This window comes from Myzus persicae, unplaced genomic scaffold (assembly GCF_001856785.1).
Source record: "Myzus persicae strain clone G006 unplaced genomic scaffold, MPER_G0061.0, whole genome shotgun sequence".
NCBI classification, from domain to species: domain Eukaryota; kingdom Metazoa; phylum Arthropoda; class Insecta; order Hemiptera; family Aphididae; genus Myzus; species Myzus persicae.
The window spans coordinates 181,302-204,862 of NW_019100658.1; the positions used below are offsets into that span (position 1 = coordinate 181,302).

General features: G+C 32.6%; 1 protein-coding gene across 1 annotated transcript; it reads right to left on the reverse strand.

Moving 5' to 3' along the window:
- Window positions 1-1,664: 1,664 nt before the first annotated feature.
- LOC111039561 (mucin-5AC-like) lies at window positions 1,665-20,789 on the reverse strand. Its single transcript, XM_022323121.1, has 3 exons — window positions 18,966-20,789; window positions 10,028-10,673; window positions 1,665-2,028 (listed from the first exon to the last, which is right to left on the reverse strand). Exons 1-3 carry the CDS (start codon window positions 20,591-20,593, stop codon window positions 1,849-1,851), a joined length of 2,454 nt encoding a protein of 817 aa, XP_022178813.1. The 5' UTR covers window positions 20,594-20,789; the 3' UTR covers window positions 1,665-1,848.
- Between the last annotated feature and the right edge of the window lie 2,772 nt (window positions 20,790-23,561).

The window sequence follows — 23,561 nt, forward strand, 5'->3', positions numbered from 1 at the left end:
ACTTATAAACGTAAGACTAATATAATACCTATGTGGCTACTGGCTATGTATTTTAGTTTTACCAACAAAAATGTATAATATAATCTTTTAAAGTACGTAACTATATTTTAATTTCGTTTTTCCCTCACTATACCTATGTTTTCAATAATTATAAAAAAATAACATACATTTTAATTTTCATATAGGTAATCATGCACCTACTGCATGTCATACCTACCTATTATTTTTGTAAGCATTTAAGCACAACCATTTAATAAAATGTATTAGTTTTACAGAATAAAACTGAATAGGTGTGTATAGTCATAATAATCACTGTTTTAAAAATGTAACACTGTTTAACAATATAGATACATGCTTTTTATAATAAGATAATACTTATATTTATAATATTATTAACATTAAAATTATTATTCTTGCACTGCATAATATGCTTGAAAATGTATTATAATAGTTGAATAAGTCTTCGATGCTTATTAGTTATAATTACTTATTACATATTAGTTATTAGTATGCCTACGTATTAACTATTTCTCCAGTTTTTATTTTTATTTATGGATGTATATTGATAATGTATTACAATAATAAAGTAGATTTTGATATAATTAAATTTAATCTGGTTTTAGTTTGTTCTTTCTCCTTTTCCATAATCTCATACGTACCTATCTCTTCTCTTAATGTCTCTGGACATGTCATTGTACTATTATTATAATTATATTATAGTAGTGTGCAGTAATAACCCATTTAATCAATCACCTCTCATGGTAGACCTTAAATAGATTTAAATACTTTTTTTAAAAATTCTGAGAGAACGATGAATGTTTTGATTTTATAATGGTGGTTTTTTTTCTATTTTTGTGTCCGTTATCACATTTTATCATTTTCTATAAATGGTATACCTAATTTTCGAAATATTTTGACCATTTTTGAACTAATATAGACATTTGATATTTGATATTTTTTTTTCTCTAAATGTCGATATCACATTTTTCGAAATTCATTATACATTTTCGTACACCAATTAAAAATTATTTTAAATATAATATGGGTAGTAACAATATTTTTTTATAAGCATTTAAAGGTGGAGTTTTGACAACATTCATCAAAATCACTTACATTTTCAAATTATTTTTTAGTTAAAATTCAAAAAAATGTTTATGACGTTACAAATACACATATAAGATATAACTATGGTATTAAATAAAACACATATATTGATACTATACCAACAATAGGTGGAGTGCACGGGTGGATCATTGTGCCCCCTACCCCATAAATAGACCAATGCTAATGAACACAATATAGCAGAGGTATTCAAACTTTTTCATCCCACGGCTCCTTTAAGTCTTTACAAAATGTTGACGGCTCCCAAATTATAAATGACAAAAAAATCAATGTTTATATGATTGTAATTTATATTTTATAATTTATTTACCATATTACATACATAAAATAAATTAAAGCTATAACTAGCGAATGATTGTGGTAAACAATTCAACGTTTCCCCACCGGTGTGCCTCAATGATATTAGTAAACGTTTTTCGTACAAATATTTATTGGTTTTCAATTATACTACGCGGCTCCCTTCGAAAACTCCCGCGACGCACAGTTTGAATACCTCTGCAATATAGTGTGTATATTATATCATTTATATCTTAAAATGTAAAAAGATGATTAATGTGCACTTCTAACAAAAAATATAAGGAGGTGAAAATGCACTTGCACAATTTAATTTTATTAGCACGGTGTAACCTATCTAAAATATCTTACATATTATTATATAGGTACTCAAATTATTTTTATCTTCAACAATTATTGTTGTATCATCTCACATTCACACTTATAGTACTCTTAAGTTTTAATTATACCGACCAGAAACCATTCGATAACATTGAAATAAATAATACCTGCTCCCGGAATAATGACGTTGAACACTAAACACAACCATGCCAGTGTTACTGGTAGTACTGGTATAGCACCTTTCATAACGGACGAATGATCGACGAAAACTGCATCCAATTTAGGTATATTCTAGTGCAAAAAACAAATACAATACATTATATATTACTATACTAGATACATGTACAGTGTAGATTGATTACAAAGGTTTAAGGAAAGTAAAAAAAGTGAAGTCTACAACACACGCAAAGTGTACATTTACCTAATAAGAAAATAAAATACTATAAACTAGGTTAAACGTCTTTATTAAAATGTAGAATGTGTGTTGGGATTCATTGAACTTCATATAAGTTCTAGAAATGAGCTGTCACATTTTTAATAAGTTCAAAATAATTAGATGAATTATCACCTAAATCTGAAGTATATATAAGAGGTACTTTTATTAAATGTTTAAAAATAATTTAATTCACATTTTATTCGGAATCTATACATTGCTGTGTGCATGTTAACTATAAATAAGCAACTTAATATTTTTATTTTAATGAATTTAAAAAGTAAAGTACAATTATTACACATTTCATAAGCACCTACCTAGGTAAGTAGGTACTACTCTTTTACATAAGTTAAAATAAAGTTAACAGTAAATTAAAATACATTATAATACCTAACACTATTATTTCAGGCGTTGTAGTTTACCAAATCAATCTGAACAAAAAAGGAAATCATGCCAAGTTAAATTTACAACAATATTAATAAATGTAAATGACACAACAATTCTGAAGATATTATTGTATTAACCTACAAAAATCAGTTATAAATGATTTACATTTTTTTTTTTTGCAAATTGTATTTTATACATTATAGTATTTTACCATTGGTTATAATATATTATTAATAGTATATATGTATATTTAATGATTATACCCACTTATTATAATTTATGGATACAAATGATAAATGATTGGTAAATCATAAATATATTATACCTAGAGGCTACAATCTCGAGCTCTGCTCTACAAAATCGATATTGGTACTTGATAACAAGAGTCAAGACTCGAGAATTAATTTAATACGAATAAATGATAATTTAATTATATTATGGTAATAGTAGGGGAGGTAGATGCAAGTGTTCCTATTTATTTGATGTATTTTAAATGGTATGTCAATCATATTTTTAATGTCCTAGGTAGATTTTCGCTGTTGTATTATATACGTAGGTGCCCAAGACCTAAACAGTATGATATTTGATATTATGTCAGTTTTAATGATAGGGGTGTTGTCTAACTATAATAAGTTATAGCTAATGTAGTAGTAGTGTAAAGTATGTGGGTGTTAACTATAAAGTATGTGGGTATTAAGGTTTATATAAACAACTGGTCGACGACCGACGTCCTTTCGACATTTATTTTAACGCGTGTCCAAAAAGGTTGAGTTTCCTAATAATCACCGAGTCGTGAGGGTTTATTTGGTAAATTAATCATATTTTATAGTTTATATTTATAGACATAATATACACACTCATACTTCTATAAGATATTTATATATTCTACAGTATTAAGGCTATAAATCAATGTTGTTTCAAAATATGCATAATTTTACAGTAACCTTTATGGCTTTATAATATTAATCATACAACCATTTATAGAGTTTGTACATTATTATGGTAAACAATATTATTACCATTTGGGAATAAATAAGTGTATACAATATACATGCGATTACACGATTATTTTATAAAAAATTACTATAACCGTACAACATTGGAATATAATTAGGTATGTATATCATATATTCATATTGTCATATTGATATATTATATTATGTGTGTTAAACAGGAATCGTAACATTCAATACAATTCGTTATATTAGTCTCCGCTTTATATTAGTATTATATTTGTTAAAAACTTACTATTCCCAATACATTTTTTGGTTACAAATTTAAGGGGAGTGGTGGTATATTATTATTTTTTCCTGAGACCCACACGATATATGATTCATTGGAAGATACGGTTTTAAAATGTATTTACTCAATGCAAGACCATAGGTATAACATAATATAATGGATTGACGTATCAACAAAGATGTTATGCATGTGATGCGATATGCTTGAATGTATTATTACTATTGGCTCAATAAGGTACAGTTAATATAATGTCTAGGTATACACTCGTATTATATAAATATGCAATTTTATACTAATACAGTGGTGGGCTAACGGGTGGGGGATGACTGAATGAGGAGATAGATCATCCTCATGAATTTTTATTAAAAGCGTGATTTTTTGCACAAAACACGGTTTACAGGAAAAATTCTAAAGCATCATAGGGTGGTCAGATTTGATACATTTTTTTTTAATTAGAGGATAATTTTCTACTGGGTGCATTGAACTTCGATTTTCAGTTTTGTAGCTTAAATCAAACATGATCAAAATAACAAAAGCATGTGAAAATTGGTCCTTTTCAAAATCCTATCAATATGATTAGAAATCTAACTTCGAAAATCCAATTAAAATGCGGACTGTAAGAAGTGTTAGTTAATATTTCAAAAAAAAAAAAAAAAAATTATCGAAATTGAACCTTTAAACGAGGCTTGACAGTTTTTCCTGTAAGCCATGTTTTTGAGCAAAAAAAAACAAGTCAAATGCAGGCACTTTCTGGAAGGACAAACATATACGTATATTATTTACCTTCAGAAGACTTACCATTTTTTCACAATGTACAGAAGATAATTTGATCTGTGCCGTATAATTTTTATAGTTTTTAGATCCATATCAACTCACTAGTTTGTGATATACAAATTAAAAAAAAACGAATGAAATTAATCTGTTCAGATTGCTTTAAGCTTAAAAAACAAAAAACCGATCGGCCATAAATCTTCTCCATATGTATTGTGAACATTTTGTAAAGTTACTGATAAGTTTGTCCCCCCTCCCCCAGTATCAAATTCATGGATAAATAACGAGGGGTGTGGGAAAGTTTTTTTACTTATTAATACTCTTGAAATACATAAAAAAATGTCTATTAAAAACCAAAAAAAAATTTTTTTTTTTTTTTTAATTGTTTCATTCCACCCTAGTGTGGGCGTATGGTGTCTTTTCTCAAGTCATTTACACTTTATAGTATACTTTAATTACCACCATGAAAATTATTGAATCAATTATTCATGCGGAAAAAACCTGGACTGTATACTAGATACATCAATTACTTGTAGGTACCTGATTATAAAAGTGATAATTTTCAATTGTAGGTTACATTATGAGTAGGTTTATATACCTGCTTATAATGTGGCTACGTCTCGATCGATAGGTCATACTCTAAATCTTGCTTTTCAATTTTCATGCAAGTTGAGGACGGCCAATTTGCCTGCTGATTAACTTATAAGTACCTACAGAACTAGATTAAGTAATGATATTTGATAATTATTCTGCAACTGTATGGAGAATGTTTATTTTAAAAAGCGTATATAATATATAGTGGAGTCGAATTTTTCAAGCTTTTATATCATCATTTTTTGATTATTTTGGTTTCCATTTAAAATTATAGACAATAAATGATAAGCATTTAAAAGTTGTACAACATAATATAGGCATAATTTGACATATTAAGAGTCACGGAATTCCCAAAAAATTGTTGAAATTACTTACAGTTGTCAGTTTGCGTTGTTAGAAAAATGCACATACAATATTATACTCTAAAAATATTCACTTTCCTTTGGAGAGACATTATATAGTTTTTTGTTTTAATATTAATTAATAACAATTATTTATATTTATAATCAGTCTATTTACCTCGCTTAACTTACAGACAATAATTGTCCCGTTGGTTTTAAAAGCATTCGCACGGAGTTTTGTAACTATACGTCTTTTTTGACGTGACACTGGATGTTTGCCTCTAGGCATGTCGAAAAAAGTAGCAAATAAATTCAAACAATTTTGGAACACGCACTTATCAATGGCTTATATATACTATTATATGTATAGCGGTGCGTATCGACGGGCGTATTAGTTGGAACTAACAATGATCAGAAACTCTGTGGTGCTGAAGTAACATGAAACTAATGTGACAAAATACCTACAGTTAATAGAAATATAACATCCGACCACCTTTAATGTGTATAGAAATAATAGAATCACTTTACTTCTATTAGATATTAACCATAATTAACAGTATTTAACTATATCGAATATCTTAACCACTTTTGTTAAATTACCTACCTATAATATGAATACATGATATAGATAGCTACATATATAATACATACATATATTGTCTTATATTACATCAATTAAACAAACTTTTGGTTCCGCTAACGATATGAGTGCATAGACGTAAACTAAAAAATTGAAAATCTATATGAACATAAACATATTATATGACATACATATTTTAACACAGATATATTTTAGATTCTTAGCGACGAATATACCAGCCTATTGATTTTCCAATGATGAGTTGTTTTTTTTTGGAGGGGGTAAAAAGTTTCCAGTTTTTTGAAAATAATCGAAAAAAAATTTTAGCGAATTTAGAAATTATGTTGTAGTTGTAAATTCATAACATTTTTAATATTCATACCAAAGATTTTCAAATTAACACATGGTTTTATGTTATAAGTTTCTCTCACAAGAATTATAAAAAAAAGTTCAGCGAAATTTAACAATATTTTGTAAAAGTATCTTAAGTTTAAATTTTGACAAAATTGGATATTCATGAGGTACCTAATAAATAAAAAATTCGCAACAAATGATTTTAGATCTTTTGTTGTTATTCAAAAAGTATTAATCGTTGAAACTTAAAACATTTCAATGATGCTTAAATTATCATGTTCTATACTCGATTCAAATTTAAAAACATTTAGACTCAATTACAGATATTTACATGCTTTTTAATAAATTTTTATTTTTGAATTTTTGATAAAAATCATTCATAGGCCCAGTAAAAAAACTTGAAAATGTAGTACAAGATCCCGCGCAAATGTTCTGTTAGAAACATAAAAGTTTTTCAAATTAATGGGCGAGATTTTATATTCTGAGAGCTCCGCTGTATGTATTGATTTTACAATAATGTGTATTTCTTATTTATTTATTTATTTTTGTGTCTGTCATCACGGTTTGGGGGCAGTAAAGTGCTTCAATTTTCTTCAACAGCAACTTTCTTGGTACGAAAGTAAATCTAGTTGGTGCACTCGGGAGGTCAAAATTTAAAATTCCCAATAGTTTTCAATAGCAACAGGATAAACAAACAAAAAATTAAGGAAACACGGGCATTTTTTTAAATCCATTTTTGTTTTTATTGTAACTTTAAGAAATGACCATAGATACATGACATTTTCACTCAATATTTGTGATAGCATTTTCTAAACGCCATAAAATTTTCAAAATATTTTAACTCATATTGAACTATTTATAGGCGTATGAAATGTTCGACTATTATTAGTATTTTTCGATTGATGTCTATAAAAAAATGCAAACTCAGTAAAAAAAACTTGAAAATTTAAAACAAGCCTACGTAAGTATTTAATTCTGTAACCAAAAAATCTAAAAATGAACATAAACATAGCTTTTTTATAGTTATTTTAAGTTCAAATTTAGACGAAATTACATATTAACACAATCAATAGTGATTTTAGTAATTTTGTTGTAATTCGGTTCCAAAACAGCCCAATTTTACATAAGTATGTATAATATTTTCCCAGAAATACTGATAATTTAAGAATGATATTATGAATAATATTAATTCAACTTACTGGCTACCTTATTAATAATAAATAACAATATAAAATATCCTAGCCTCCGCTCAGAATAGTTGTTCGTATACAATGATATGATATCATTGCATTCAAATTTAATACTGTACATTACAGGGACCTTCTAGACTCCTAATGTACAGCAGAGCGACATCAACTTACCCACTTCTTTTATGATAGTTTAAAGTTAAAATGTTGACAAAATTAGACATTTAAACAAAGAATTACGATTCTAGTTATTTTAATGTAGCTGGTAATTTAAAAAAAGTTAGTAGGGACTTGAACATTTTACGTACCTACCAATATTGTTATCTTTTAAATACCTACAGAATAATATTTTCAAAATATTTAGATTAATTTTAAACTATTGTATATACCTTGAACCTATTCTCGCTGTTGTACACTTGTTCGGTGGATAGAAGTTTAAGTTTAACTTGAAGTAATAAAGGAAACAAGTAAGCTGTTCGTGTTTTTAAATCACATTTGTTCTGGACACGACACAATAAATGAAAAAAGAATCAAATTAGTATTTTATTATTATTATGTCATCAACTGCCATACAGACGCTAAAGGGTCGTAAAAAATAGGCTCTTAACATAAAGAAAAAAGTCTTTTAAATAGTAAAAATGTAATAATAGTTTATAATTATTATGCTTTAAAAACTTTTGTTATTTGAATGATCACTTCATGAAATTAGAACGCTATAATATATAACTTGCATGTAACTACGTATTGAGCATATACGTGTGCAGCGATAGTACTGTACATTATTAGTGTAATTATTTAAATATCAATAGTAGTACAACTAGTACCTACAGTAATCGTCTAAACTTTAAATAGAAAACTTTAACATTAAACCTATACGTTTCCTTTGGAAAAAAGACCCCACGTGATGGATATAACGGATTCACTACTAAACTTATTTAGGTATGAAAAAAATGAGGGCAAAATAAATTTGTATCTATAGTTTTACAAAAATAAAATATCACAAATTTAATATGATACATGTGTACTTTATGGTCGAAGAATTCGGGGTCAGGTTGTCAGCAGAATTCTACTTTGTGTGTGTGGGTGTGTGGGGGGGGGGGGGGGGCGTAAACCAATTCAATCTGAAAATTATTATAGTTTTAAATTTATTATTATAAAATATATATTTGTTTTTATGAATATGTTTTAAGAGAGTGTCACACCTACATGTGTTGTTTTTGTGTTGTAAATAATATACAACATAACAAATTTGCGTTCAGCCGTTTCAATTTTGTATTGCAACCTTTAATTGTATTAGAGTAAAGCGGTCCATCATCAATCCTATAAATTTAAGAACATTATCTGTGTTGTCTTTTTGGATTTTCACACCATTTACATTTGTAGCCAATTTATACGAATATTTTAAAATGTAAGTATTTTACGTACCTACTAAAAAATAAATATAGTAGGCACTCAATTGAAAATTAAAATATCATAAAAAAACCAACGAGAAAACACAGTCAATTGTCTAACCTTTAAGTTTGTTTATTAATAAAGCCAACCGTTAAACTAAATTTATTATATGTTATAGTGTTATACGTTAGTTAGGTGGAAACACTATACGAATCATACGTACTAACTACCAAGTCCCCTCAAGAGGTTATGGATAGATAGTTTTTAACCGCATATTATTAATTATAACACAAAGTATAATACAAATATAAATAAGTTACTCTATTAGTTATTTACATATTTGTCGATATGGTTATTGATTATATTTATAAAACTTTATTTTTGCGGAGCCACTGACGCGTCAGTTTCATAAAATCCATGTTTCTACGGTGAAATTGGACCTCATGACGTGTCATCACAGCGTACGGTGTATAAGACGACTAAGACGAGCATGCAACGCGTTAAGAGGACGCCACATCCGCTTGTGATGTCTGTCTTACAAACTTACAACATGGCAAATTTTACATTCACATTAATGACTACAATCATAATAATTTCTAAAATTAGAGTGAAATTATTAACTCTTATGAAATTTATAGGTGAGATCATTATCTAGGGCATCTCACGGGCTTTTTATTATATTTTAATTTCAAAGCGAGTTATGACTATTTTAAGATGCACCAAAAATTTACAATTTTAAAATACTCACAATACACATTAAAATTAAAATATAATAAAAAGCCTATGAGATGGTCTAGATAATAATCTTGCCTTTAAATTTAATGAGAGTTAATTTCAGAAATTATTGTGACTATAGTCATTATTGTGGAAGTAAAATTTGACATGTTGTACGTTTGCAAGACAGAGACAACACATGCAAATGTGGCGTCCTCTTAACACTTCTCCGGTATTGAGTGTTGTAACAATATTACCCTCTCAACAATACTGTAATACATAATGACGTGCTTACTGTGCAGCAACCGGTACATTTGAACAGGGACCGCTTCTGCGAATCGGCTGACTTGCTTTTCGGGGTGGCGGACTTGCCGCGGCAACAGCAGCAAATCCGCTTGACAAACTTGGGAACGGCACACCAGCCGCAACACCAACCACAGCAGCAGCAGCAGCGACGCATTCGCCTTTTCAACTTGCCGCACAACGTGTCGGCAGCCATGGTCGGCGGAGCGATGCCGAGGGCACCGACCGAATGGTCGGATGACGACGCTGCTATAGCGAGTTTCTTTTTGTTTATCGCCGTCCGCTTGCCACGGCAACAGCACATCTTGTCACCGCACCTCCGCCACCATTGCAGACGTCGTCGGCCACCGGATGCAGCCTCTGCAGTGGAGGCCATCACGGAGGCCGATCGTTTCCGGCCACAACACTGGCCGCACGGCCGCGGCCGCCTTTTCCACACCGCCGCCCAGCACTTCGACATACGGCCATCGGTGACGGTGGGTGGAGATACGTGGCCGAGGGTCGGCCGACGTCCACCACGGCCGCCGTCGTTGCCGCCACCGCACAGCTTCCGCGCATACCTTTTGTAGGCCGGATCTTTGGTGGCCGGTTCGGCCGACCGCGGGGCTTCCGCCGGCACGATGATCTTTTCGGATGGCCTGCAGGGGAAAAACGGAGCAAAGTCATCATATATAATGTATATAAACCATAAACGTATAATATACACCGATATAGCATAACATTTTATTAAAAAATGTATTATATTTATGACCATAAAAATATAAATTGGGTTCAATTTATTACTTCTGTTTTTTTTTTTAGTTTTAAAGTTTTTTTTTTCATAAAAAAATAAATCGTCAATTATCTGTACCCATATATTATTTGTAGGTAGGTAGGTAACTTACCTACTACCTACTGGCTGCTTCATGCAACACGATTCCTTTTTTAAATCGTTTTTTTGTTTGTTTTTTTAATCCACAGCTATTGGTAAACGCCCGTCATATAATGGCTTACCAATCTAATATAGTAATATATTATCCATAGCATGGCTATATATACATTATACTATAATAATTATAGTATTACGAGCGACTTTTCGGTCTTTTCGGCTATTACCGAAACCCCAACATCACGCAAAGTTTTACTCACTTTCATTTGGAAACGGGTGATATGAGCTATAAATATATTTATAGTATACATTGCATGGATACGCAAAATAAACGTCAATTTGCTAATGGACCTCAAATAAAATCGGCCAACTCCCTCAAATGTTGTTAAAATATTATATGTATAGAGATACGGTTATTAGAATAGTGCTATAGCATTTAGGAGTTCGTGATGGTTGCGTTTATATTTATGAAAAACTCAAAGAGTCAAAACAGTTAGATCGCCCGTCTAAGAAAATCCTGGACATGAGATAAATAAAAAAGATACATCGTATTGGAAATAAGCTGCACACTACCATTAATTGAACGGACATTATAATAATATACTAATATAATACATAGGTAATATCTATTACTTTTTTTTTAAGTTATAGGATATGAATTTCAAATGTATAACAGACAACAATTAAAAATGTAATACCTAAGTACATCCAAATTACAAACTTACTGACTGAGACGTAGTGCTAAAAAACGTGAAGTTATAGGATTATAATATTTGTACATTTTTTTCAGATTCATTAAAACCATAATTTTAAGTTAAAACACATTGACATTCTGTTTTAAATAACTTTGTGAAAAATGAAAATTTGTTTTTATTTTTACAAAATAAATTGATTAGGTTCAGGACTTGTATATATCATATAATATGCATGAATGTGAGATATAAAGCATTATAATATACTTATGTATATAATATAAGGGTTGTATATTTATATGGTTTTGAACAGCGTTAAGCTTAAAAAGTGTTATAATTAATAAAACGCGACCAGATTTTATCTACTGCAGGTATACACAATGAATTATAGAAAAATAACTGAACTGAAAAATATTTCGCAGTCCAAAAATGTATTATAATTAAATAAAATACAAGTTGTGGATGTATTTTTATAATAAAAATATAAAAAAAACATGTTTTAAATGGCAGTTTTGAAGCATTATGTAAATTTTACCTTTTCCACGTTGGTTATACACGGTACACCGAGCACGTAATAAGTTTAACCACCTATACATATTGGGTCAATATTCTAAAGTAAGAACCGCGGACAAAATACTAATTATTATATTGATATTGTGGTGTCGTTAATATTTAAAATCACTAAAAAACGTATACTACGGTTTTATGAACACTGAAATATGTATAGTTCATACAATAAACACCTATAGGCTATATAGTCGTAAAAAGTTTATGAATAGTGTTTTGAACTCTTGAATCTATACACTTGCAGCGAGCGGGTAAAAAGGTAAGCCCCGTCAGCTTGTAGTTCCCACCTACATTCGTGAAATATATGTTTCATATTATATTCTTAATGAATATACACAATACACATGTCAATATGCATATTATATACAGGTACAAATTGATTCATCCCCCATTTTTGCCTTTTATAATAAATTTATACGAATTATTATTTTTTGGGATTCTTAATTACACGCACTACCTACTTACACGGAGAATGTATTTTAAGATACTTTGATTTCCTACACCATTTACCCGTAGTAATATGTACTAACTTCTTTTTTTCAAATTGAAGTCTTCCTATTTTTCTGAATATTATTAATTTGATGATTTTTTTGAAAACTAAATTCATGATCGATGTAACTAAATCGAAGTTCCAGCGGATAATATTTGAGTTGTTTATTTTTGTGTATCTAAGGATAAAATGTCCGTGGTAATATAGGTTTGGAAGACATGGTGACTAATGGCTATGACGATTAGAAAATTAAAGAAACTAATATTAATCTAGCCATCTAGGTATCAACATTTTATTATTTGTAAAAAATGTCTGAGTAACTGAGTATGATAAATACTAGATTGTGAGTAGATCCAATATTATCCAAATCTATTTTATATGGTTGCAAAACCATTTTTAAGGACTATTGTCTTATGGGATATATGACATATGTGAATACATTTTAATAAATCAGAATCTTCTCATTAAAATTTTGATCGACATTTTCAAAGAAAAACATCTGCTTAACAATTTGCAGTAAAAAATCTTTGTCATTTGAAAAAAGAAGTTTGTATAGGACACATATTTTAAATGGTATACAAATCTAAGTAGGTAATTTAAAATATGGTCGTATACTATATACTATAATGGTCTATGGTCCACTATACTTACTCTATTTTTCTAATCAGTACATTTATTATTAAAGTAAAAATAAGGATGATTACTGCATGCTTGAAGAACAGTGGATCATCCTGTATATAAAAGTACAATATGTACTAGGTAGGTACCTAGTAAAATTATCGTTATTTTATACACGCCCTCTAGTTATAATTCTATATCTATAAAAAGTGTTCAGACTTTTGATAACACATAATTATACTCACATAATAATAGTAGGTACTCATTAACATTTTAACACGTTATAAGTTATTACTAACCGACGGCCACTCGAAACTGCTGCAATAAACTACCTAATAATTGATTGACTTATTACGACCGTCTGGTGCATCTGTGAAATATCAACAATTGCCGGTGGAAATAATCGAATTAGATTTGTGTTATTTTTTTTTATCAATGAATCATAAATGTGAATACACCTATAATTAGATTGATATTTTACATGATACCTGTAGGCTGTGAGTATATATTGTATAATATACCTATCAATTGGCTATCATGTTCGTGTGGTGTTATTATCGTATTGGGTTACGAATATAATTTGTTTTCCTAAATTACGAGATGGCGAAAAACTGTTCTTATAGGAAATTTGCACCTTTATTCCTGATTCAAGGAGGGTTATTATATTATGCTTGTGATGGGCAAGTGCCGATTAAATTCGCTGATATAACAGATTAATGTACGATAATATTCACGTCGCGTGCTTGGAATTCAATTGTATCGCGTGAATGCGAAGACGGGTAAAATCGCCCGATTTATACACACTAGTACTGAAATACACAACATATCTATATGGCTATATACATAATACATTTATGTGACGTCAAAGTTGTTGATGTTTGTGAAGAAAATTGTTCACATTTAACATCAATTTTGACGTTGACGTTGATAAAGTGGTAAACATACATTTCTATAATCAAATTAATTTTAAAAGTGAATACTTTTGAATTTTGCCAAGCAATATTGAAGCAGCTAAGTGGTCTATATATTTTATTGTGTGAAAAATATTTTGTAAAATATAGAATTTATTAGGGTATCTACTTGGCGTTTCATGCCACCGTTATAATATTTTAAAGACGAGTTTCAACAAATGATTTAAATACGTATATAATATACAGTAAATAACTATATGATGAACAAATAGTTAAGTAATAAGTGTATACATATTATATACATTTAAAATAAATATAAGTTGATGAAGGACATTAATAATAAAAGAAGTTTCAGAGTTGAAGTTTTCATTCAAATTTTTCATTATTGTAAGACGTCTGTAGACTATGGAACATTATATAGTTACTCATAGTGGCTAGTTTATTAATTTATCAAATTAGTTAATTTCTAAGATTTATTAGGGAATGTTCCATAAGACAGAATCACATTAATTATTGTGTCTTTACTTTTTATTAGGTATTTATGGAGCAATATAACAGCCCTACAAACTATATAGATATATTGTACACAGTAATACTTGTTTATTTTTTTAAATTATGCTTTCCTTCGTATAGTGTGAACTTCAGAAAAAATATAATTAGTTAAAATAAATAGAAAAATCTAAAAAAATCTATACACTAGGTTATATGGGCATATCATCAAATCAGCTTACATTTTAAATACCTAGGATTCTTAGAATTCTTAAAATCAACTAACATTTTTTCAAGCCAGAAGGTAAGGTAAATGTCAAAATTCACAAGCATATTACAAAGAAGATATGAATGCTACTTATAAATTATAAACCTGAACTACAGATTACCGATAGCACCATAAATAAAATAATATCACAATATATTATAGTTATACAAAATTATATTATAATAGATATGATAATAAATTAGCGAAAATTATAGGTACTATCAACTGGATAACTTAAACATAATAATATCCGACATCAAGCTGGAATTTTTTTCAAATAGTTACAACTCTAGTTTTAGAAAATAATAGATGGATTGAAATACAATAATGGACATATTTTTTCTCAAAATTTGCTCGTTCTCGAATAAATAAGAAATCAGAAAATACGAGTAGATACATATTAAGTATAGGTAATACTAAAACTATAAATAAGAAATATGAGTATTCTAAATGCCTATTAATAATAATTAAATATTCAAAAATTGCAAACAAACATTTTTTTGACCTAGACATAATAATTAATGTCTATCTAATTATATTTGTATGTTTAATATTAATAATATTATAAATAAGTATATGGTACACATTTATTTTAAAATGTTCGAAAATAATAATACCCCTTTCCTTCATTGTTTAAAAAATGTCTATTATTATGGGTGTAAAGTCATTATTTTTATAAAAACAAGATTTTGAATTAATATTTAAAATTAAATTAAAACGTTTCGTGGTGTTTTTATATACCTATATCTTTTTTTAGATGACCCCGAAAAAAGTTTTACCATTTGATGCAGCCAACAAGCCCTGATTTACACATGTGTACAAGCCCAGGGCCCCCATTTTTTTAGGTTCCTTTTACTTCTATATGTAGGTACCTGTCTGCAAAATAAGATACTATAGTCAATGCCATGCACGAATATTGTAGTACCTACAGCAGTGAATGTTCATTTTTGGCATTTAAATATATAAAAAACTCGCGTGCGCCCTTCTTTAACAATAGAAATACTGGACTCTTACTCATTACTGGTAATCAATCATGAAGTTATATAAAACAATTAACGTTTGAAATTGCTGAATTTAAAAAAAACCAAGAACAAAATGCGCATTACAATTAACTGCCATCGAGCCATCGTTGCGATTTTTGGATTGTACTTGTATTCGGCGATCAGTTACTACTCAGTTAACTTAAATTAATTCTATTTTTTTTTTTAACTCTCTGTTAATCTATTTAGTTAAATAGGGCTCCAAAGTAAATAGAGGACAGCGTGTCTCTTTAAATCAGGCACTGAATGCAATATATACATACATATACATATAGTATGGGTATATATCATACACTCCGATACTCGTGGGTATAATATACTGTTATGTCATAACTCATCATATCATTTCAATCGTAGTTGTCCGTTCTGAGACGTGACACACGCGTTAAGTCGCACCTGACATTCGGGAAGCCGATGGAATAGACGTCGAATCTCGCGGCGTCCGCACTGGGTCGTCCGCCGCCCATCATCGCGTACCGCACGAGACGGACGTATTTCCGCTGCGCATCCACAGCTGTATAGGTATATAATATATACACCTGTATATATATACTGTGTAGAACACACACGCACACACGCGAAACGGAGAACGACCGTTTAGCCTTCACATGCGCGCCCACGCAAAGGCGAATATATGCGATTTGACCCGAAAAAAAAGTTCACCGTCCGACCAAGAGCGTGCATAATGGCCGGTATTGTTTTATTACTGCCGTTGGTTTTTTCGAGGTGGTCAACTCCGGCGATTATTTATGATTTTTTTTATTTTCGCTCAAGAACATGGGTGGGGGGCCGGAGCAGTTGCTGCTGCCGGTGGCGCTGGAAGTGCAGATATTGATAAATTATCAAGGGCAGGGCGGAAGAATATATATAATAATGTATATATACCAGCTATATGTATACATACGGGGTCGGAGTACGGTGCGCACAGGAATAAAGACTTTCGGGGTGTGTATCGTACTTAAGGCGGTAGTGACGTGCAGGGGTTGAGAACACACACACACACACACACACACACACACACACACACACACACACACACACACACACACACACACACACTTGGGGCCTGGGAGGGCACTTGTGCCTTGCGGTCACGCCAGCACGGTAAGAAACTGCATCGCATGTTCGCGCGGCCTTAAGCACGAGATACCCTCCAGCCGCCGCCTAAGTATATACACATACCGTTTCCCTTAGTTGTGGCGGAGTGACCCAATTACTTATGTTGTGTATGTGTACCTATATAATGTTCACTCGGTGGTGGCGTGACTCGGTACAATGTAAGACCGTCGCGCGGACACGGCCACACCATTATATATCGAACGTGCGAGCGAACCGTTTTTTCATTCTTTTTCGACACCCCGAGACCTATACCCGCCCGTCGCCTCTGCCGCCGCCACCGCCAAAATGAGTCTGAGACATTATAACTATATATGTATGTTCGAGTACAATATATTATAGTACTTGCTGAATGACCCGGCTTCGCTTGTGGAAAAATAAAAAACTTGATGGATGTTATGTTAAAACACCTAGCCGAAAAAACTGGGGCGTTTAAATACACGTGCGCCCTACCCTGGCCTGGTCATTCATCAGACACCGGAAAAGAGGGCACCTGCACGGGTAAATTCGGAGCGGTATTCGGAGAAATTTCACAAAATATAATTCGTAAAAAAGTTCAATGGTGTCTTCAGAAATGTGGTACATAAAAGCCCGCTCTCTTATAATTTGAACAGAAATAAAATCAATATAATCACAGTACGCTGTACCTATATATGACATATGTATACAACCGTCAAGGTTTATTCTTCTGTATTGTCTTACACACATACAATACACACACATACAACTCATACATATATATGTATATAATATATTATGCAGCCATATATAGTTCATACATGTCATATTGTCATTGTATAAAATATATAAACATTGGAATCCGCATTGGATTCACGAATCACGAAGTTGACTCATTCGCCTACTGGTCCAGATTTACACATATATACGGACAAACACATTTAAAAACAAAAGTGGACTCGCACTATATAGTTTATACTGGTTACCGTGGTGAATGAATGCACTTTTAAGGGCATATTTTAAATTTTTTCGAACATTTTTGAAGCATACAATTTCCATGACTTCAGCCGTCACATAGAATATTTTTTATTTTTTTCACATAATTTGAAGTTCTTACAAAACAACATTTTTAACAATAATAAATATATTTTTACTATTTTTTATAGTAATCGATTGTTGTATTTTTATTACCTTTATGAATGACATAACATAGGTACATAATATGAAATATATTTAAATAAATGACAAAAATAAATGTTTTAAAGTATACATAGGCAAATTCAAATTGTTTTATTACAATGCAATATAAATATAAAATCTTTTTTTCTTAGAACCTTGCTAGCTTTTTTGACTCATTCGATTATATATAATATGGTCACAAATGCTCTAGTCCCAAAGGGAGTCTAAACATAAGCGGTGTCTACTGTATTAGCAGCTATATGTTTGGCGTGTTGAAAAGAGGTCACCGACAAAATATATTAAGTGTTTTCAGTCTGGAATTAATCTATACATATATGATATATCCTCGATTATACAGGCAAACATTTGTACAGGGCTATTTAAAAAAATTAAACTTCCTACAGAAATTTGTAAATTACAAATGTATGACGCTGCAGTACAGCCAGGAGCCCAGAAGACACAGATGCATACGAGTTGGGAAAACTACTAACTCACTTTAGATTTCCAAGCGATTCATTTACAACGAAATTCAAGTATCTACCTATGGGCTATCGATAGAGAAACTGCATTGACTAAAATATCAGAGCGGCCTACCAACAGACGGGTGGGCACGAGACACGGCGGGCGTTTATCTACAATCATATTTTTATTATATAAAAGCACCACGAATACGACGAGTGCGATCTGTATAGGCAAAAAGTTTGGCTGTACGTGTATATAGATTTATTGTTTACCTCGCCCATGCGACAGTCTTGTGGCCGTTGCTGCTGCTGGCCGTGGACGACGTTTTGTTGCCATCAGTGTCCACGGACAAGCGGACGGCCGTTCGTCCACTCTGGTTTTCGATTTCCGGTTCCACAACGATCTCTTCTAATTCGTATGACAGCGGTGGCGTGGTCGTCATCGTGACAGCAACGGACTGTCGCGTGGTCACCGCTTCCTTCAGTGGACCACCGTCCACAGCGACCACGGTAGCCGCTGGACGTGAAGGGGCGGCGGTGGCCGGTGGATCTCGAGACCTCATCGCGCTCTGGGGCGGTTTCAAAGTCGTGGCCGACGGATCTATGACGGATAAAGTGGCCAGGGTGTTTGCAGCAATGGCCGCCGGAGGAGGCACAGCCGTGACAATCGGCCCACCATCGACGACGGGCGAAGCGACAGCGTTGGTCGCATGTGTGGTCGCTATGGCCGTGGCCGAGGTAGACGCCGTGATCGGAATGGTGGACTGTGCGGTCGTTGTGATGGATGTGGTTAAAGTCGGAGCTGTGGTCGACGACAAAGAATCGGACGCTGCCGATACCGCTGCCGACGCCGATTCTGTTGACGTGGTCGTGGTCGTTATCGTGGTCGTCACAGGGGCTGCTGGCGCAACCGTCTTTATGCCATTGTCGAGCAGTGGGCGGACAACATCTTTCGGTGGAGCATCCGCCTTGGACGACGCTAAAGCCGTAGCCGCGGCCGTTGACTGTTTTTTGGGTAAACGCGGCGACGATCTTATCGGCGGACGACCGACGGTCGGTCTTGCAGAGACAGTCGGTTTGGGGCCTGCCACAGCGTCGGTTGACGGTTGTTGCCGCCTCGGCGTCTTTGGTGACCGAAGCGGCAGTGGTGACTTGGGCGGCACTGGTTTGCGTGGCGTTGGAGGCAACTTCTTACGTGGTGACGATTTGATGGCTGCCGCGCTGCCGGCCGTTGGAACGGCAGGTGGCTTTCCCGCCGCCACTGGGGTTTTCCGGCCACCCGTACCACCGCTCACTGCAGACGATTGTTTAGTAGATGAACCGGTCGTCCGTTTGCCAACGGCCGATAGGTCTTTGGTGGACGCCGACAGCCGTTTGTTGTCTTTCGTCATGGTTGGTGGCCTACGACTATCGTCAACGATCCGCGATTCGGAAGACTGACGCCTCAGCCGTCCGGACGTCGACGGGCTGGACGCCCGCGACCGTCCGTTTTCCGGAGTTTTGAAACCATAGCCACGGAATGGGCTAACGCGGCCGCTGACACCAGTACCGCCGACTGGTTGAGCCTGTGTGGTGGCAGCGGCAGTGGACGATGTGGTGGTTGTGGCCGTGGAAGACGCCACCGGTGGTTCGGGCAGCACGACAAACGCGCCGCGGTCTTTACGTCTAGATCTCAACTTGTACGCTTCGGCGGTGGCCATCGGAAGAACGGGTGGTGGCGTTGGTGGCCTGCCGGTCGGGCACCGTGGGGACGTGGTCTGTGGCTCCGTGGGCCGGCGGCGGTGGCGTCCTCGGCGACTGCGGCCACCGTAGTCGTCATCGTCGTCGTCTCCGTCGGACGAGATCACGACGAATGCTTCGCCGCCGTCGCCCAGGGCCGTCAGGCATCCGGTGGCGTTCATCTCACAACGACCGCGGTTGCGGTAGTAGTTACAACGTTCGTCATACCAGGAATCCGTTACGGTATTGTAATGGGTTTACGGCGGGCTCGCGAATATTAATAATAATATTTTAGGAAGCGTTTACACGACTCGTGCGCTCACTAGCGCACACAAGTATTAATATTGCACACACAAACTTATGTTGTCCACGGGGGTGTACTCACGCACACTGAACTCTCGTTGGTGCTGACCAACGGTGGCGACGGCGGCGGAAAGTCGTAAACCTGACGCCGCCGCCCGTGTGGGCGGAGGGGACGACCTTAACGAAACGCACAAACATTGAGCCCTGTCGCGCCGCCGTCAGGTTTCTCCCGCGCACAATTCGCCGCTGCCACCGCACGAGTTGTAGGTACAAGGACTATGCTGCTGCAGCAGTTGTATAACTACATAATATTATAAAAAAAGGTAAGTACTTATGTATTATTTATGTATAGAATATCGATACAATTTATTATTAGGTATATAATATATAATAATAATTATGCTTTTAACGGATTTCGGCCGAACCCAACAATATAGGTACTAGGTATGGTCGAAGTGACTAAACAATTTCGGAGGTGCTATTAATGTTAAATCCTTGTAGGTACTTTTGTATATTCTAGATATGTAATGCACAGTTCCTAAGCTATACTAATTCATATATTCCTCAGAAAAAAATAAAAATTCTTATTAATTATAGTGTTTGTTAATTATATTTATTTTATTTAGTATAACTATAGATGGGTATGGCGTATGGTCTTTTACATTTTGTAGTTAAGGTACAACTTTAAGGCAACTATAGGTATGTTTGTAATGCACAATGTGCATATACTATTTTAATTTAAAATTACAAATTTTTCAAAGACGGATTAGTAAAACGTATTCAGGGATGAAACATATGAATTAAATATTACTCCTCCCCTCAACCACTTGAAGTTGTTATCACAAATATTGAATAAACACACATAATATCCATTGCCCAATAGGTGAAGATGTAGATTTATTATAATTATTTTATACTATTATGCTGTATTATATTGTTTTTAAATTTCGTTCATAATATGTGAATCAAGGAATGCATTAAAAAGGTATAGGTATTGGGTATTTACACGAATAGCGTTTATTAGAAGAGCCACAGGACACGATTGTTATATTTTAATCAGGGATTTTTAAAACATCAATAATAATCAAATAAATAACAATTATTTGATTGTTGAATACAATATATTATGATGTAACAAAAAATGAAATACTTACGTTGAAAAGTTTATTCTAAATTCTAATCAAAATCAGTATGGTTAATTATTTAATATAGCCATATAGGTAAGTAATAAATAAATAAATAATAAATATATAATTGTAAGTTAATCAAAAATGTGTTTGTTAAATATAATGAAAAATCAAATAGGTGGGTACCAATTGAATATCAAATCAAAACATCGATATAGCTAGTCAATATAATATAATAAAACAAATGAATAAATGGTAGGTATGGATTATATAAATAAAATTATAATTCATAAATCGAAATTAACATGCGTCAGTTAAAAATAGGTTTATAGTATTTATTGGTACCTACTTTAAAGGACGTCACACCTGCGGGTGTGTAGTTGTATCCCTTTTACACACGTACGACATATTATCAAATTTTCGTTCTCTAGTTTCAAATTTCAATATAGTATGCTGTTTGTTTTGATATTAGAGTGAATTATCAAATGTTTTGGTAAGTACCTACATTATCTGTGTTCTCTCATTGATTTGGTACGATATTTTAATTTTTAAGTGAGTTATGAGTATGTTAAGTATTAGTATTTGAAAATGCTAATATAACTCACTTAAAAATTAAAATATAATGAAAAAGACAAAGAAGAACACAGATAACGTTCTTACATCTATTACTTACAAATTTGATAATACCTATACGTCAATTCACTCTAATATCAAAACCAACAGCACACCATTGAAACTATACTAAACGAAAAATTGTTCTTATAATTATTATGTGTGTGTAAGACGGAGACAACACATGGGTGTACGACGTCTTCTTAAGCTTTTTACAAACTCCAACCTTGTGATTATGTTTTAATTCAATTTTTCATCTGATTTCTTTCGCTATTTTGGTAGATATTTTTTTTATTTCAATCTGGTTATAAATTGTTCGGGAAACAAAATCCACCCGTCATTAGGTATCGTTATATTTGTATATAGCTGAACCGTCTGAACCCCCTTATAAATACAACACGGAGAACCCCTAAAAACAAAATCAACAATGTCGTTAACCGGTTAACCTATAATTATTTGCAAATTTCAGTAATGATGACGTATTTTGTCCACATTTGAACTTCATTACTTATAAAAAAAACCATGCCTATATTTCTAGTATTTTAAATTGCTTCAATAACCACATACGAGACCTAAAATTTAAGGTTTTTTGACCAAAGAAAAAATTCAAAAAATAATATAATCGTATTAGATTTTATGTACATAAACTTTCAATTTTCAAATATTTTCATGTGTTTATAGCAGTTGAAAAATACTAAAGGAGCATGAGCACGGGTTTTCTATACGCTTTTAAAGTTCAAATTATGACAAAAATTCATCAAAACTTGAAAATTTGCAAATTATTGTATAGTTAAATACGAATAAAATGTTTCATTTTTATAGCTAAGGATTAAGAATTAAAAACAAGGTTTCCCATAAGTAATTCATACAGTAAGCAAAAAATATAAAAATATATAATCATAGATTTTTCTAATAGACATTTTGAGTTCCAATTTTGGACAAAATCAGATATTTAAACGAAGAATAATTGTATTTTAGTTGTTTCGTTGTAACTAAAAAATATTATTCATGCACTCTTGGGTACTGGAAACTTTTAAAGTATATTATTATATTTTATACTCACAATGATGTTTAAAAATTACATTTTTTCAGCAAAAATTAATTCAAC